The 15624-nt window shown below is 42.0% G+C and overlaps 1 protein-coding gene across 1 annotated transcript in view; it reads left to right on the top strand.

Annotated features, from left to right (window-relative positions):
• LOC125450321 (deleted in malignant brain tumors 1 protein-like) overlaps positions 1-15624 on the top strand; it is a 68124-nt gene that overhangs the window by 19197 nt on the left and 33303 nt on the right. The window contains exons 12-14 of the mRNA XM_059652930.1: positions 5129-5155; positions 9302-9446; positions 13671-13876. Coding sequence (XP_059508913.1) covers positions 5129-5155; positions 9302-9446; positions 13671-13876 — 378 coding nt within the window. The remainder of the gene's footprint in view (positions 1-5128; positions 5156-9301; positions 9447-13670; positions 13877-15624) is intronic.

A 15624-nucleotide genomic window follows, 5' to 3' on the forward strand; every position in this document is an offset into this window, starting at 1 on the left:
ACCATTGCAAAGAAAACACTGTCGCTATGGAACAGAGTGGCTGCAAAACTTGCTTCCATATCAACCAAGTTGGCAACATCCCGATACAGACTTGATTTCACTGAGAGCAATGGGCAGGAATTTGGAAGTGTGCAAAGTAGATAGACCACAATATCAGTCAGTGAAAAACATTGTTTTGACTTCAGTCTGTGTGCTGTTTCCATCCAGCCAACGTCCTTGCTTAGACTCATGGAGCTGATCACATATTTAGTGACAGGAACAACCACACATCAGCCCGATTATAAAAGGATTGTCAACTACTTGGCTGTTACTGTTGTTACGATATCAGCTGATGATAATCCTGGACACATCAAACCTTCGAGTGAAACCTGGTTTGACAGACCACAAGTTTTATTTTTGCAATTTTGTGACTGTGGTATTCGGTTACTGAACATAATGTGATAGGCTGCCAATATACTTGGAACAAAAGAACATAAGTTTACCAGAGAAAAGAAAATAAAAAGAAACAAAGATTTATAATTAAGTATGACATGATTAGAAGGAATTTCAGATTTTAGATTTTCACAGTTAAATGATCCCTCAATACTAATATCAGAGTCTCTTAAGACATGAGTCAATGTAAATCAAAGAAGGCCTTGGGGTGGAGGAGGAGAAAGAGAATGCCATTCAGCCTGTCGAGCCTGCCGTGCATTCAATACCATCACAGATAATCACCACTTCAATTCTTTTTACCCACCCCATCACCAAAGCCCTGTATACCACTGGTAATCAGAAATCTACCAATCTCTGCCTTAAGCATTCTCAAGGACTGAACTTCTGAGATGGAGTTCCAAAGGCTCAAAATCTTAACATTAAATTTTCTTTCTCTTCATCTCAGATCAAAATGGCATCTGTCGTATTTTTAGCTTCGCTCCCTGTTTCTGGACCCCACAACCGAGGAAACATCGTATCTGCATCTACACTATCAATCGCAATATCTACTTTGTAAAGTTCAATGAAATCATTTCTCATTTTTCAAAGCTCCAGAGAACACAACCGCAACTTGCCCAATCTCTCATAATAAGTCAGTCCCACCATCTTGGGAACAGGCCTGGCGAACCTCAATTGCAGTCCCTCAGAGGAAATAATATCTTTCCTGAGGAAAGGAGTCCAAAACTGTACACAGTACTCCAAGTGCAATTTAATCTGAAGCAGGAATTCACTATTCTCGGATTTGTATCATTGATAGACACTTGTGAGGTGCCAGAAGACTGGAGGTTGTCCAACGTGGTGCCACTATTTAAGCAAGGTGTTAAGGAAAAACCAGATATCTACAGAGCAGAGGGTCTGACATCAGTGGTGGGCAAGTTTTTATAGAATCCTTACAGAGTGGAAGCAGACCCTTTGGCCCAACAGGTCCACACCAACCCTCAGAGCATCCCACCAAGACCCAACCCCTATAACCCACCTAATCTATGCATCGCTGAACACACAGGGCAATGTAGCATGGCCAATCCACTGAACCTGTATATCTTTGGATTGTGGGAGGAAAGCGGAGCACTCAAAACAAACCCATGGTGTCATGGTGAGATTGTGCACACTCCACACAGACACTTAACCAAAGGTAGAATTCAACCTGGGTCCCTGGCGCTGTGAGTTTGCAATGCTAACCACTGAGTCACCATGCCACCCCAAAGGAGAAATTGCATTGCCTGACTGTGAATCAAATCTGGGCCACAGTAGTGAGAGCACCAAATCCTAACCACGAGACTACCAGGGAAGGCACTTTGTTGGAGGAAGTCCTGAGGGACAGGATTTACATGTATTTGGAAAGGCAAGGACCCATTAGGGACAGTGGACATGGTTTTTGCGTGGGAAATCATGCCTCACTAAATTGATTGAGTTTTTTGAAAAGTAACAAAGAGGATTGATGAAGGCAGAGGCATGTATGTGATCTATATAGACTTCAGAAAGGCATTTGACAAGGTTCCTCATGGTCCACTGGTTAGCTAGTTTAGATCACATGGAATAAAGAGAGAACTAGCCATTTGGACACAGAACTGGCTGGAAGGTCAAAGACAGAAGTGGTGGGGGCTTACTTTTCAGACTGGAGGCCTCTGACCAGTGATGTGTCACATGGATCATTGCTGAGCCCACTGCTTTTCACAATTTATATAACTTACTCAGATGTGAACACGGGAGGTATGGTTCGTAAGTTTGCAGGTGACACCAACGTTGAAGACATAGTGGACAGCGAAGCTGGTTACCTCAGAGTACCATGGGATCTGGAACATATGGGCCAATCGGCTGAGGAGTGGCAGATGATGTTTAATTTAGATAAATGTGAGGTGCTGCATTTTGGAAATGCAAATCAGGGCACGACTTATACACTTAATGGTAATGCCCTGGGGAGTTGTGCTGAAAAAACAGCTCTTGGAATACGGGTTCATAGTTCCTTGAATGTGGAGTCGCATGTAGACAGGATAATAAAGAAGGTATTTGGTATGCTTGCCTTGATTGGTCAGTGTATATTGAGTATAGGTGTTGGGCGGTTATGTTGTGGCTGTGCAGGACATCAGGCCATTTTTGGAACACTGCATGCATTTCTGGTCTCCGTGCTGTTGGAAGGCTGCTGTGGAATTTGAAATGGTGCAGAAAAGATTTACAAGGATGTTGCCAGGGATGGAGAGTTTGAGTTATAGTGAGAGGCTGAATAGGCTGGGGCTATTTTCCCTGGAGAGTTGGCGGCTACAGAGGTTTGTAAAATCATGTGGGGCATGGACAGGGTTAAATGGGCAAGGTCTTTTCCCCAAGGTAGGGGAGCACAAAACTAGAGAGCATAAGTTTAAGGTGAGAAGGAAAAGACATAAAAGGGACCTAGGAGGCATCTTCACACAGAAGGTGGTGTATGTGTATGGAATGAACTGCCACAGGAAGTGGTGGAGGCTGGTACAATTACAACATTTAAAAGGCATCTGGATGGTTATATGAATTGAAGGATTTGAAGCTACCTGGGCCAAATATTGGCAAATAGACCAGATTCATTTAGGATATCGGGTCTGCATGGATGAGTTAGATTGAAGGGTCTGTTTCTGTGCTGTACAGCTCCTTGACACTATGACTCTGTAACTCAAATTGTCTTGCTTCAAATGCTAACACTCCATTGGTCTTCCTAATAGCTTGCTGTGCCTGCACGTTCGTCTTCAGTGAAGTGTGGACAAAGCCACTTCTGTTCCTTTGCACATCTACACTTTGCAATCTCTGAACATCAAAGAAATACTCTGCTCATCTGTTTCTCTGATTAAAGTGGATCACCCCACGTTTTCCACATTATATTCCATCTGTCATGTTTTTACTCATTCACAAAGCCTGTTCAAACCTCCCTGAAGCCTTTACATTTTTCCAACAACACATCCTTTGTCTCATCCACAAATTTGGAAACACTACATTTGGTCCCTACATCCAGGACATTGTGAACAGTTTGGGCCAAGTGTTGATCATTGCAGCACTACAATAGTCACAGCCGACCAATGTTTCAATGAGGAACTTTTCACAGAAGTTTCTAAGGAAGTCTGTAGTGTTGAACAGAACCAGTAAATGCAGCTCTGGAGCAGTCTGATCTCAGGCCTTTCTATACAAGCAGGTGGTGAGAATTGAAGAGGTAGAATTTTCATTTCCTCAAGCTTGAAGCCTGATTTTGAAACTTCACGGAAGACAGCAATATGTAAATATTCAAATGTATATTGTTTACAAGCAAAATATTTTTAAAATTGGCAAAATTACCACTTGATTGAAGACTTTTGCTCATACTGTGAACCGTGCAATTTACTTCAGACAAAGTGAAAGTTTTTTTTCTGCAGAGTATAGTATTATTCATTACAAAATTGTCAGGACTCATTTATGCTGCACTCAATTATTGAGACTCGGTCAGTCTGGTTAATGGGAACTCAGTGCAGTTATATGTCGGTGTTAGGGTCTCTTCTTTGACACTGCTATGTGTTTTCTGCAGCTTTACTGCTAGAGGTAGTGAGGTTTATTCCACGAAGGAAGGCGAGATCACGAGAGAGAAAAAAGTCATGGATGCTCAGTTTTAACTTACATTTTACAGTAGTGTGATGTAGGCATTCAGGTATATTTGCAAACAGTGAAGTTCTTAAAAACCTGATTGTTGTAATTTTAAGATGCTACAATTATTTCTGCCATATTCTCAAAATAGTATAGCGATCAATTCATGGTACACAGACAAAACAAGTTGTGCAAGGCCTTTTAACTGAAAGGCTAGATTTATTTCCCGATGAACACGATGAGCAGAATTTTCACCCCAGTCGTAGGTGAGTATAGAGATCATCTGGTGAAGAGACTTGTGCCTTCAGCCAGTGTACCAGACTCATCCCGCCACTGGACCGTTTAGGTAGAGCAGCCAGCCTGCCAGTGTCTGCTAGTCAATCACAGTGAAGTAACTGAGGCTTAATTGACCTTTTCAGAGGCGGATGGTGAAAACCAGGAAACAAAACAGACGATGCTGGAAAAGCTCAGCAGGTCTGGCAGCATCTGTGAAGGAAAAAACAGACTATACATTTCTGGTCCGGTGACCCTTCCTCAAAATTGATGGTACATGGGAAAATGTCAGTTTAAGTGCAGAAAAAAGCGGGACGGGGATGGGGTAAGGAGGCAGTAATAGCATAGAGCCTAAAATGAGAGAAGAATAGCTGGACAGACGAACAGTTGATAATGATAAGGCTGGGAGGGTGAACAGTTGTTAATTGGAACTATTAGTGGCTAAGAACAGTTAGTGAGTAATGGCAGGCTATGTGGTAACAGGGCCTGGCATGTGGGGTTGGGGCCTGCAGCATGGAAGAGATTAGGCCCTAAAATTATTGAACTCAATATTGAGTCCATTGGGCTACAGGGACCCCAAGTGGAAAATGAGATGTTGTTCTTCCAGCTTGCATTGAGCTTTGTGAGGACACTGCAGCAAGCCAGAGACACAGATGTTGGTGAGGGAACAGGTGATGCATGAAAGTGGCAGCAGCTAGTTCAGGGTCTATTTTAATAAGCAAGCAGAATGTGGATGTTAGCGCTTTAATTTGGATTTGAGTGTAAAGTTTTTGAGATACTAACCTACTGTTTTCAATTCTATTATTCGTAGGATACTGTTATGCCACTACATCTAGCCGTAAGTAAAATTTGAACATGTTTGCTGTTTAGTAACTTGCAACCTGGAGTAAATATGTCAATGTTGTCATTTTCCAAAATTCACTTTGTAGACCTTTGTGGGGAGAGCTCGTGTCAACAAATAAATTACCTTTAGTATTGATTAAATCTTTATATATTTAAATGTCAGTATATTCAGTGAAGAAGACATTGTTGAATATTGAGTCATCAGGTAGAGCGCTGTATCACCTCCCCTTGACCATCAATAATATTATCATCACAAACCCTCTGTCCCAACTTAATGAGCAATCCAAGCACTACAAGTATCAACTCCATGGGATCAGCCATAACAACATGATGTCATTATGGCCGTGTCAGAGCCAGTTATTCTGTAACAAGTGGATCTCTTCCTGGCTCCCAAAGCCTGTCATTCAGCCAGAAACAAAACTCAGGGTCAGATTGAAGCATCTCTACTTGCTATGATGGTTGCTGTTGTAAAAGCACAAAAGGACCTTGACATGACCCAGGACTCAAAACCTCGTTGGTTGGAAGCCCACACATCAGGTTAACTATTCAATCCATGCATCATGCGTGTCCCATTGCTGCAGAGTGCACCAAGGATAGAATGCTCTGAAAAACTTCAGAAGCCCTTTTGACAGCACCTGTCAAATCTGCAATGTCCACTGCCGACAAGAAAAACAGCAGTCGGTTCCTAGGAATTTCACCACCTCCAACCTCCCTCAAAGCCTTACACCATTTCAACATATCACCGTTCATCCATCATTACTGGATCAAAATGCTGAAATTGTTGACCTGACAGAATTATAGGAATATTTTGACGACAAAGGGACTAAAAATGGAGGTGATGGCCCTATGGTATTACCGCTGGACAGTTAATACAGAGACCTGTATAATGTTCAGGGGACCTGGGTTCAATTCCCACTGTGACAGATGGTGGAATTTGAATTCAATACATGTCTGGAATTAAGAATCCAATGATAAGCATAACTCTGTTGTTGATTGTCGCGAAAATTCTACCTCGTTCATTAATGTCCTTCAAGGAAAGAAACTGCCATCCTTACCTGGTCTAGCCTACATGTGCCTCCAGAACCACAGCAATGGGGTCGACTTTTCACTGCTGTCTGGCATTTAGGAATGGACAATAAATGCCAGCCGAGCCAGTGACGCGCTCATCCTGTTAATGAATAAAGAGAAAAAAACATGGACTGTAGCAGCTCAATGAGGAGTCCAACAGTATATTCTCAAGGGTATTCAGAAGGATCTATAAATGGTAGCCTGTATGGTGACACCTATATCATAACAAAGTTAACATTCAAGGTTAGATGAAGTAAATACAAAAAGGGATGACGAAATATGATGACAATAGATTAATAATGAATGGAATTCTTTCTTCAATTCAAGTTGAAAAATTGTCATAAGTTTTTTGAGGTTATCAGCCTATTTTCAAGTTGCAGTTTCAATGTATTGTGTCTCTTTCACTTGTCAAAAGTAGTTTATTAGCTGTTTATGGTTAACTGACACATTTTCCCAGTTTTATTCTGTACTTGGTAAAATCTTTTCAGCCCTAGCATCATTTTACATATCTCTAGCTGCACTGCTCCATGGGAAGAGAATCTCAAAGTCTCACTGTCTTCTGAGTTTTAATTATTCTCATCTCTGAGTTAAAGAGGCAACTCAATATGTTTAAACTGTGTATCTCATTCTAGTTAACAAAGTGTGGAGCTGGATGAACACAGCAGGCCAAGTAGCATCTCAGGAGCACAAAAGCTGACGTTTCGGGCCTAGACCCTTCATCAGAGGCATTTGTGCTCCTAAGATGCTGCTTGGCCTGCTGTGATCATCCAGCTCCACACTTTGTTATCTTGGATTCTCCAGCATCTGCAGTTCCCATTATCACTATTTCATTCTAGTCTCCCTTACAAAGGAATCATCCTCTCAGTTACCACCCTTTCAAATCTCAACAACAAGAACAACAAAGTTGCTGGAAAAGCTCAGCAGGTCTGGCAACTTCTGTGCAGGTGAAAACAGAGTTAACGTTTTGGGTCCAGTGACCCTTACAAACAACTGGTGAATCTTTCAGGTCTCCTCGTAACATCTTTTTTTCAATAAGATCACCGCGCTCTCTTCTAACATTAAATGGAAACAACTAGTTTTCATAAGATAACACTTGCATTCTGAGTATCAATTGAGTCAACCATCTCTGAACTGCATTGGATGTATTATATCCTTTCTTACATAATAAAATCACATCTGGTGTGTTAATATGTTTGCTGCAATGTCTCCATTCCAAACATCTTAGTAGGATCTCTCATTTTGTGGATACGATGTCTTGTGCTCGGATAAAGTAATGTTCAAGGCAGCAACTATCTGCTATTTCACCAGGTTGTTACTCCACAGATGAGACCAAATTGTTGCTGAGTTACGCAACAATGGAGCCACGTTTGTCAAAACTACGGTATAATTGAGAGATGAAAATTTGACAGTTACGGGGAAAGATAAAATGCCAACTTCCACTTCTGGAAACATTGTAAATACTAATGGAAAATTGTCTTTAAATTGCAGAAATCTAATGGTCTGCAGTGCAGCAGCAAAAGAAAACAATTCACTGAAGACTAGGCACAGTAAATTGCATTGGAGCAGGAATGTTCCACTGCTGCATGCTTCAGCTATTCTACAGTACAGAGTTAACATTCACACCGAAAGATCACAAAACTTTATGCATCTTTTTGGGCAAGAGTACAACAAAACCTATAAGTTGATATTTGGAATACTCTCAGCAGGCAGCAATTCTGAATCAACTGCTTTGATAAACATTTATTTTGATATCTACATATTATTCTATATATTTGGCTCCACCAAATACTGTCCAAGTATATTCAGTGAAAGTGGAAGGGTCCAGCTATGAATTCTTACATGTGATTAACAATTGTGTTATCTGGCCTCAGCCAAAACTATGGTAGAGTGTTATTGGGCTCAGTATCCAGATCGCCATGCGGCTTTAATGCAGAGCTGTGATCAGGCTTTCCTCTTCATCGTCCCTGGCGTGGAATTCTGATGAAATCAGAATCTAGTTCATCTTTTGGTTAACCCGTGAGCATTCACTATCAAAACTGGAGGAAGGTCAACAGTGACATAAGAATCTTACTAGATGGTGCTTGGCAACAATGGAGCCATGTGGCAACAGGCAGTAGAGATTACCAGGGAAGGAGGATGAACCAGGATTAAATCCATCAGAAATTGAACTGGACAAGTGTAAAATTAATGTGGCCACAAGGTCAGGTCGAAGGCTATAAATTCAGTGATGAGTAACTCATCCCGAATGCCCAAAGTTTGTCCACCATCTTCAAGGCACAACCCATCAGTGTGACAGAATGCTTTCCACTTGTATGGATGTGTGTCATTCCAAGAAAAGACACCATCCTAGAAAAAGCAGCCCTCTTGCTTACAACTCAATCCACCTCTTAACCATTCATTCTGTCCATGTCTGATGCAGAATGGCAGCAGTAGGTATCATCTACAAGACACTGCTGAAACTCTATCAACTGCACCATCCAAACCTATTACCTGTGCTACCTGTAAGGAAAAGGGCAGGATTTGCATGGGAGCACCTCCTATAAGACACACACAATGCTGAATTGTTTGTACATCTCTGTTCCTTTAGCACCACTGGGCCAAAACCCTCTAATCCCTTTCCTCAACTGCACTGCAGGCATGCCTCAATTCAAGGATTGCAGCGGGTCAGAAACGGAGCTCATCACCACATTCCCAATGGTAATTGGGGTGGGCAATAAACGCTAGCCTAACCAATAAAGCCATATCTAGTGAAAGGGCAGTTGTGACAACGTGAATCACCAACCAGGTCTGAAGTAAGAAAAGCCAAAAGTACTGCGATTGCTGTAAATCAGAAACAAAAACAGAAATTGTTGGAAATGCTCAGCAGGTCCGGCAGCGTCTGTCGAGAGAACTCAGAGTTAATGCTTTAGGTCGCGTGACCCTTCTTCAGAACCTGAAGCCTGAAGCAATGCCTACTTAGACGTTTTACATTCAGGACAATTAGTGAATACTTTGGTTAGAAAGAAAAAGTATAGGTTGCTCTTTTGCCATGTATTCCAATAAATTAACTGATCTATTTCCTTCCTGATAATAGCTACTTGTGGAGGGTACCTGGATGCTGCCAATGGAACTATCAGTAGTCCCAATTATCCATACAACTATCCAGATAATGCAGCATGCTTTTGGTACATAAGAAGAAACGTAAACCAAAGAATCGTGCTGGTATTCACTGAAATACAGTAAGTGAAATTGTTTCAGAGATAATGGGAACTGCAGATGCTGGAGATTCCAAGATAATAAAATGTGAGGCTGGATGAACACAGCAGGCCAAGCAGCATCCCAGGAGCACAAAAGCTGACGTTTCGGGCCTAGACCCTTCATCAGAGAGGGGGATGGAGGGAAGGAACTGGAATAAATAGGGAGAGAGGGGGAGGCGTACCGAAGATGGAGAGTAAAGAAGATAGGTGGAGAGGGTGTAGGTGGGGAGGTAGGGAGGGGATAGGTCAGTCCAGGGAAGACGGACAGGTCAAGGAGGTGGGATGAGGTTAGTAGGTAGCTGGGGGTGCGGCTTGGGGTGGGAGGAAGGGATGGGTGAGAGGAAGAACCGGTTAGGGAGGCAGAGACAGGTTGGACTGGTTTTGGGATGCAGTGGGTGGGGGGGATGGGGCCACCCGAAGGTTGCAGGAACAGCAACTCATATTCCGCCTGGGAACCCTGCAGCCATATGGTATCAATGTGGACTTCACCAGTTTCAAAATCTCCCCTTCCCCCACTGCATCCCTCAACCAGCCCAGTTCATCCCCTCCCCCCACTGCACCACACAACCAGCCCAGCTCTTCCCCCCCACCCACTGCATCCCAAAACCAGTCCAACCTGTCTCTGCCTCCCTAACCGGTTCTTCCTCTCACCCATCCCTTCCTCCCACCCCAAGCCGCACCCCCAGCTACCTACTAACCTCATCCCACCTCCTTGACCTGTCCGTCTTCCCTGGACTGACCTATCCCCTCCCTACCTCCCCACCTACACCCTCTCCACCTATCTTCTTTACTCTCCATCTTCGGTACGCCTCCCCCTCTCTCCCTATTTATTCCAGTTCCCTCCCTCCATCCCCCTCTCTGATGAAGGGTCTAGGCCCGAAACGTCAGCTTTTGTGCTCCTGGGATGCTGCTTGGCCTGCTGTGTTCATCCAGCCTCACATTTTATTATCTTAAGTGAAATTGTTTCCACTTTTATATTATAGGAGTAGATATGACAGAAGTATTGGTGTCAATTACATTGCTGATTCACTTAAATTGCGTCAGTTCTCTGGGGCGGGGGGTGGGTGGGTGATGTGGGGCAGAATGTTATGTTGAGTGCCAGGTATTTTTGATCGCCAGAAGATGCGGTGAAACTGAAATACACTCTTCAGAAAATCAGCAAGGAGCTATTCTCCCTGTTGCTGACAAGGAATAATATGTTGAATCTGTTAGGAGTCAGAGGGATGTGGCTTAAAGTGAGACGTATGGCACAATCAGGCAACAAGTGCGGTCAGGCCCATCTCGACATCAAGATCACTTTGGTTCATGTTTTATGCTTTTCACGAGCTGGCCTGGCAAACTTCTCATTCGGAAATGTCACAATGACAATGGATGATCACTGTTGTCTGTTAAATCCCCGTACCCATTTCACAACTAATCAGATTATTGTTCAGCATTCCATTTTACCAATCTTACCAAACAAGCTTAACATCAAGTAAACGCAACAATGAAACCAGAGCGAGCACCTGCTGGATTCAGCTCACAGATCTTCATGTTGGAAAATGGATATCAATATCTCTGGAAATGCTAAATGCGATATGATCACACATCCAGACTGATGACAGCAGACTGCTGCTTGCTCTTATTGTCTTCACCCACTTTGAGCCTACTTGGATGCTCACACCACCCTTATCTTGCATTGCTTTCCCTTACATTGTTATGCTTGGTACTGTCAACCAGAGATACCTGGCTCATATTGCTGCTGTTTTGCCCCGCTGTTTACTGCAGACATAAAACCAGGAAGCCTGTCATAGTTGTCAGCAAGCCACAGTCAAGGTAAGGGAGATACGCTTCGCTCATATCTGCTGCAACAGTAAGTCCAGTACCAGCCCAGGTCCTGCCTGAGGTGGTCAGAGTCAGAATCCATTTCTCCATAAGGGGTGAGGAGTGGAATGATGGGGAAGTCATCGCCCGTCTTGACTCTTTTGCCACTGAGAATCTTTATTATCGCCAAGAATTGCAGAGAAACAGTTATTTCGTGAGATGAAAGTGTGTGGCACAGATGTTACTTACACAGGCGGTGGTGCCCCACACGAGTGAGTAGAAAGTGCCAGGGTCATGCAGGATTTGGTGTGTCAGAGCTTGGATACTGTGTGTGAGAGAGTTTGAGAGGGAAAAGAGAGTCAATGTCCATGTACAAGATGAGTACACCAGCAGAGATAGAGTGAGTTTGAGATATTGGAGAGGAGATGGTAGCACTTCCTCTGGTGGAGTGGAGAAGGATATTTACATTCTTCCTACAGCGATGTTCTCTGAAATAAGTGGCAACCTTGTGCCATGCTGGTACGACCTGGTGTTGTGGCCTCCACATGCTGGTCCTGTGGAGGAGGAAGCCTTGACTGAACACCACCCGGTCCAGCTGCACCTCCAGTTCAATGCCTACACAATGGGATACCATCAGCCCCCAGACTGCCGTGTGTGGAGTAAATAATAAATACAGTGCAGGTATGAAAAAATCTCACATGACGGACTGAAGCATGAGATCAGAATTCTTTCCTGCCTGGCTGATGAACAGTTGAGTCGAGATCAACATTTTACTGTGAGGAATACCATAAATGTAATCCGGTAACAAGTGTTAAGGAATCTGAAAATCAGACCAATCAGACTTCAAAAGGAGAGATCGATAAATCTTGATGAAATAGATATAATTTCAAGAAATAAACTCACAGAGGAGGGATTGGTAGACAAACTGTTCTTAGATTATTATAGATTAATATAAATTACTGAAATGACAACAGAAATAAATTTTCAGTCGGCCTGGCAGCCACTGCAGAGAGAGACTGAAAGATAACAGTTTGTCATTCCTGTGAGGAGGCCAGATGTACGGGTATTTCCAGTATTTTCAGTTTTTAGTTCAGGTCTCTAGCATCTGCAGTACTTTACTTATGTACAAGTGAATAAACAGTGGAAGAAGATAGATAATCGAGTGTGTACAAGACAGGATTATTCATTGTGGAAATTGGAGAATTAAAAGATGTGCCTGCTAATCATTCATTGAAAGCATTCTGTCAATGAGAAGTCACTGTCTGCATGGGCAATCCCATATTAGTACACCTGTCAAAGACATTTCATTACAAATCAAAACAGGTTTTCTTCTGAGTTCGTATCGTCGAGAGTGTTGTGCATTATAGAATCCAGAGAACTACAGTCGGACTTCGATTCGGAATTTCCTCCAGAGTCTCCCCATTTTGCTCCTGTATCTGTGATGGGAAAATGATTTGTTCAGTCTATCCAATGTTTCTACAGATCTTCTCCTGAAGTTACAGGAATTCCTAGCATGCATTCTCCTATCCTGACAAGAACGAATAGAACCAAACCAGGTCTTTGATATATTGCTTGGAAAGACCTTTTACTCGGGATGTATGGAAGCTGCATTATATTGAATTGGGCACACAATTGCTTAAAATGCTTATTATGATGCGTGGGAAGAAAGCAGTCAGGGTAGAAGAAATGAAATTGGAACTGGATAGATTCTCAGTTACATGCTTGATCATTGTGAAAAGTTGGGAAAGGATTTAAATTAAATTTATCAAATTACTTGCTGTCAGGAATCACAAATCATATTAGATCTGTTGAAAGAATGGAATAAGATGCATTATATGTGAGTGAGTGATGACTCAGAGCAACCTTCTCATATCATCACTTGTTTCTGGGTTCAAGACTTGCTCCAGGACTTGACACAAAAATCAAGACTTATGCTCCAGTGTAAAAAGAATATCTTCAATGTTGGTCATGCTGCCTGGTGGATGAACCTGAAATTGAGGTCCTATGTGCCTGCCGGGGTGGATACAGAAAATTCTACACTACTATTTCAAAAGAGAGCTGGGACTTTATTTTTCAATCAACATAATGAACATAGATTATGCTATTGCTTTTTGTGTGATTTTATTGGTCTATCCTCTGTTTACCATATTTCCAACATTACAATAGAGTCTACAATTCAAAGCTATAACATTGGCTCTGACATGCTTGTCATGAAATGTGCTTTATATATAATCCTTGTCCATTTTTTACATGACCAGTATTTTCACATGTTCTTTGCTTCAACCCTGAAATGCACGCAAGAACGCGTATCTATAAAAGTACAATTTACTAAGTCAATTGAGTAATAATCATCAGTAAATTACTGCTGCATTAAATTTCAAACTCTGTTGATTCTTGTTACAGGCTAGAAGTTACATCAAGTTGTTCATACGATTATATTGAAGTTTTTAATGGGCCATCAACGCATAGTGATTTGCTTTCAAAATTTTGTCAAGGATCACATCTGAGATTTGTATCATCATACAATAGTATGACAATTTATTTTAGAACTGATTCCAGTGTTACTAGACGTGGGTTTACAGCAAACTACTACACTCTGGACAATGATGGTGAGTTATTGTTCTCTCATTGTTGTCTCCAAAGACCAAAAATGTACTTTAGCCACAAAGAAATGTTGTGAAATTAGGAATTGATGTGTCTTAAACATTGAAATTTCAATTTGAAAAGCTTTGTTAGTATATTGAGGTTAAAAAAGAAGACAAAATGCCAGATTTAAATTGTCAATTGTTAATTGTGTAAAGTTAGTCTTGAAGTTGTGCACCCGTTATAAAAGTCGCCCAAGTTCATTTCCGTTGTTTTCTATCACAATGTCTGTTTCATGCAGTGATAACAAGTTCTGAATGTACCACATATTTTAAAATAAGTTATCATCAGGTTTTTCCTCGTTTCAAACACCAATTAACATTATAGCACAGGAACAGGACCTTCGGCCCACTAAGCCTGCACTTGACACGTGACACCATTCTGAACTAAAACCTTTTTGCATCTACATGGTCCATGTACCTCTATTCTCTGTCTGGTCGTGTATCTGTAAAGCTGCCTCTCAAATGTTGCTGGTGTGTCTGCTTCTACCACCTCCTGTGGCAGTGCATTCCAGGCATTTACCACCCTCTCTATAAAAAAACTTGCCTCTCAACATTCCAAATGTGGCCTAACTAATGTATTATAATGCTGCAACATGATTTGCTAATTTTTATAAACTATGCCCCAACCGATGAAGCCAAACATGCCGTATGCCTTCTTGACTACTTTATCCGTTCCTGTCACCACTTTCTGGGAACTGCAGACCTGTGCACCAAGATCCCTCTGTACATTGATGCTTCTGATGTTTCTGACATCCCCTCTTGTATTAAACCTTTCAAAATGCATTTTCTCACCTTCCTCTGGATTAAATTCCATCTGCCGTTTCTCTGCCCAAGTCTCCAGCCTATCTAAATCCTGCTGTATCCTCCGGCAATCCTCCTCACTATCCACAGTTCCCTCAATCTTTGTGCCATCCACAAACCTACTTATCAGACCACCTACATACTCCTCCAAATCATTTATAAATGTATTACAAACAACACGGCTCCCAGCACTGATCCCTGTGAACACCACTGTTCACCACTGGAGGACCAATCGAGAAAATACCCTTCTACTGTTACTCTCCATCTTCTGTGATCAAGCCAGTTCTGTTATCCATCTTATCAGCTCATTGCAGATCCCATGTCACTTTACCTTTTACATCAGCCTGCCTTGAGGGACCTTGTCAAAGGCCTGGCTAAAGTCTACGCAGAAAACATCCACCACACTACTCTCATCAATTAACTTTATCCCTTCCGCAAAAATTCTGCCACATTTGTCAGATACAACCTCCCCTGCACAAAATCATGCTGCCTGTTGCTAATAAGTCCATATTTTATCCAAATGTGAATAAATCCTGTCTCGAGGAATCTTCTCCAATAATTTCCTTACCAGTGAAGTAATGCTTATCAGCCTGTAATTTCCAGGACTATCTCGAGTGCCCTACTTAAACAAAGGAACAATATTGGCTATTCCCCAGTCTGCTGGGACCTCTCCTGTGACTAATTCTTCAAAAGTTAAAAAATATTCTCTACTTATCAATGAACCACTGCATTTACTACTTTTGTGATCGATTTATGTGAGGCACCAGATCCCTCTGTTTCCATATCATATTGACCTGTTTAATTTTAAACAATTATGTGCTCCGGTTATGTTTATTTCAAGATATATAGCCATGTATTTATCTAGATTGAAATTCATTCATAAATTTCCAGCTCAATCTGCAAGTTGATTA

Source organism: Stegostoma tigrinum, chromosome 20 (genome assembly GCF_030684315.1).
Source record: "Stegostoma tigrinum isolate sSteTig4 chromosome 20, sSteTig4.hap1, whole genome shotgun sequence".
Classification (NCBI taxonomy): Eukaryota; Metazoa; Chordata; class Chondrichthyes; order Orectolobiformes; family Stegostomatidae; genus Stegostoma; species Stegostoma tigrinum.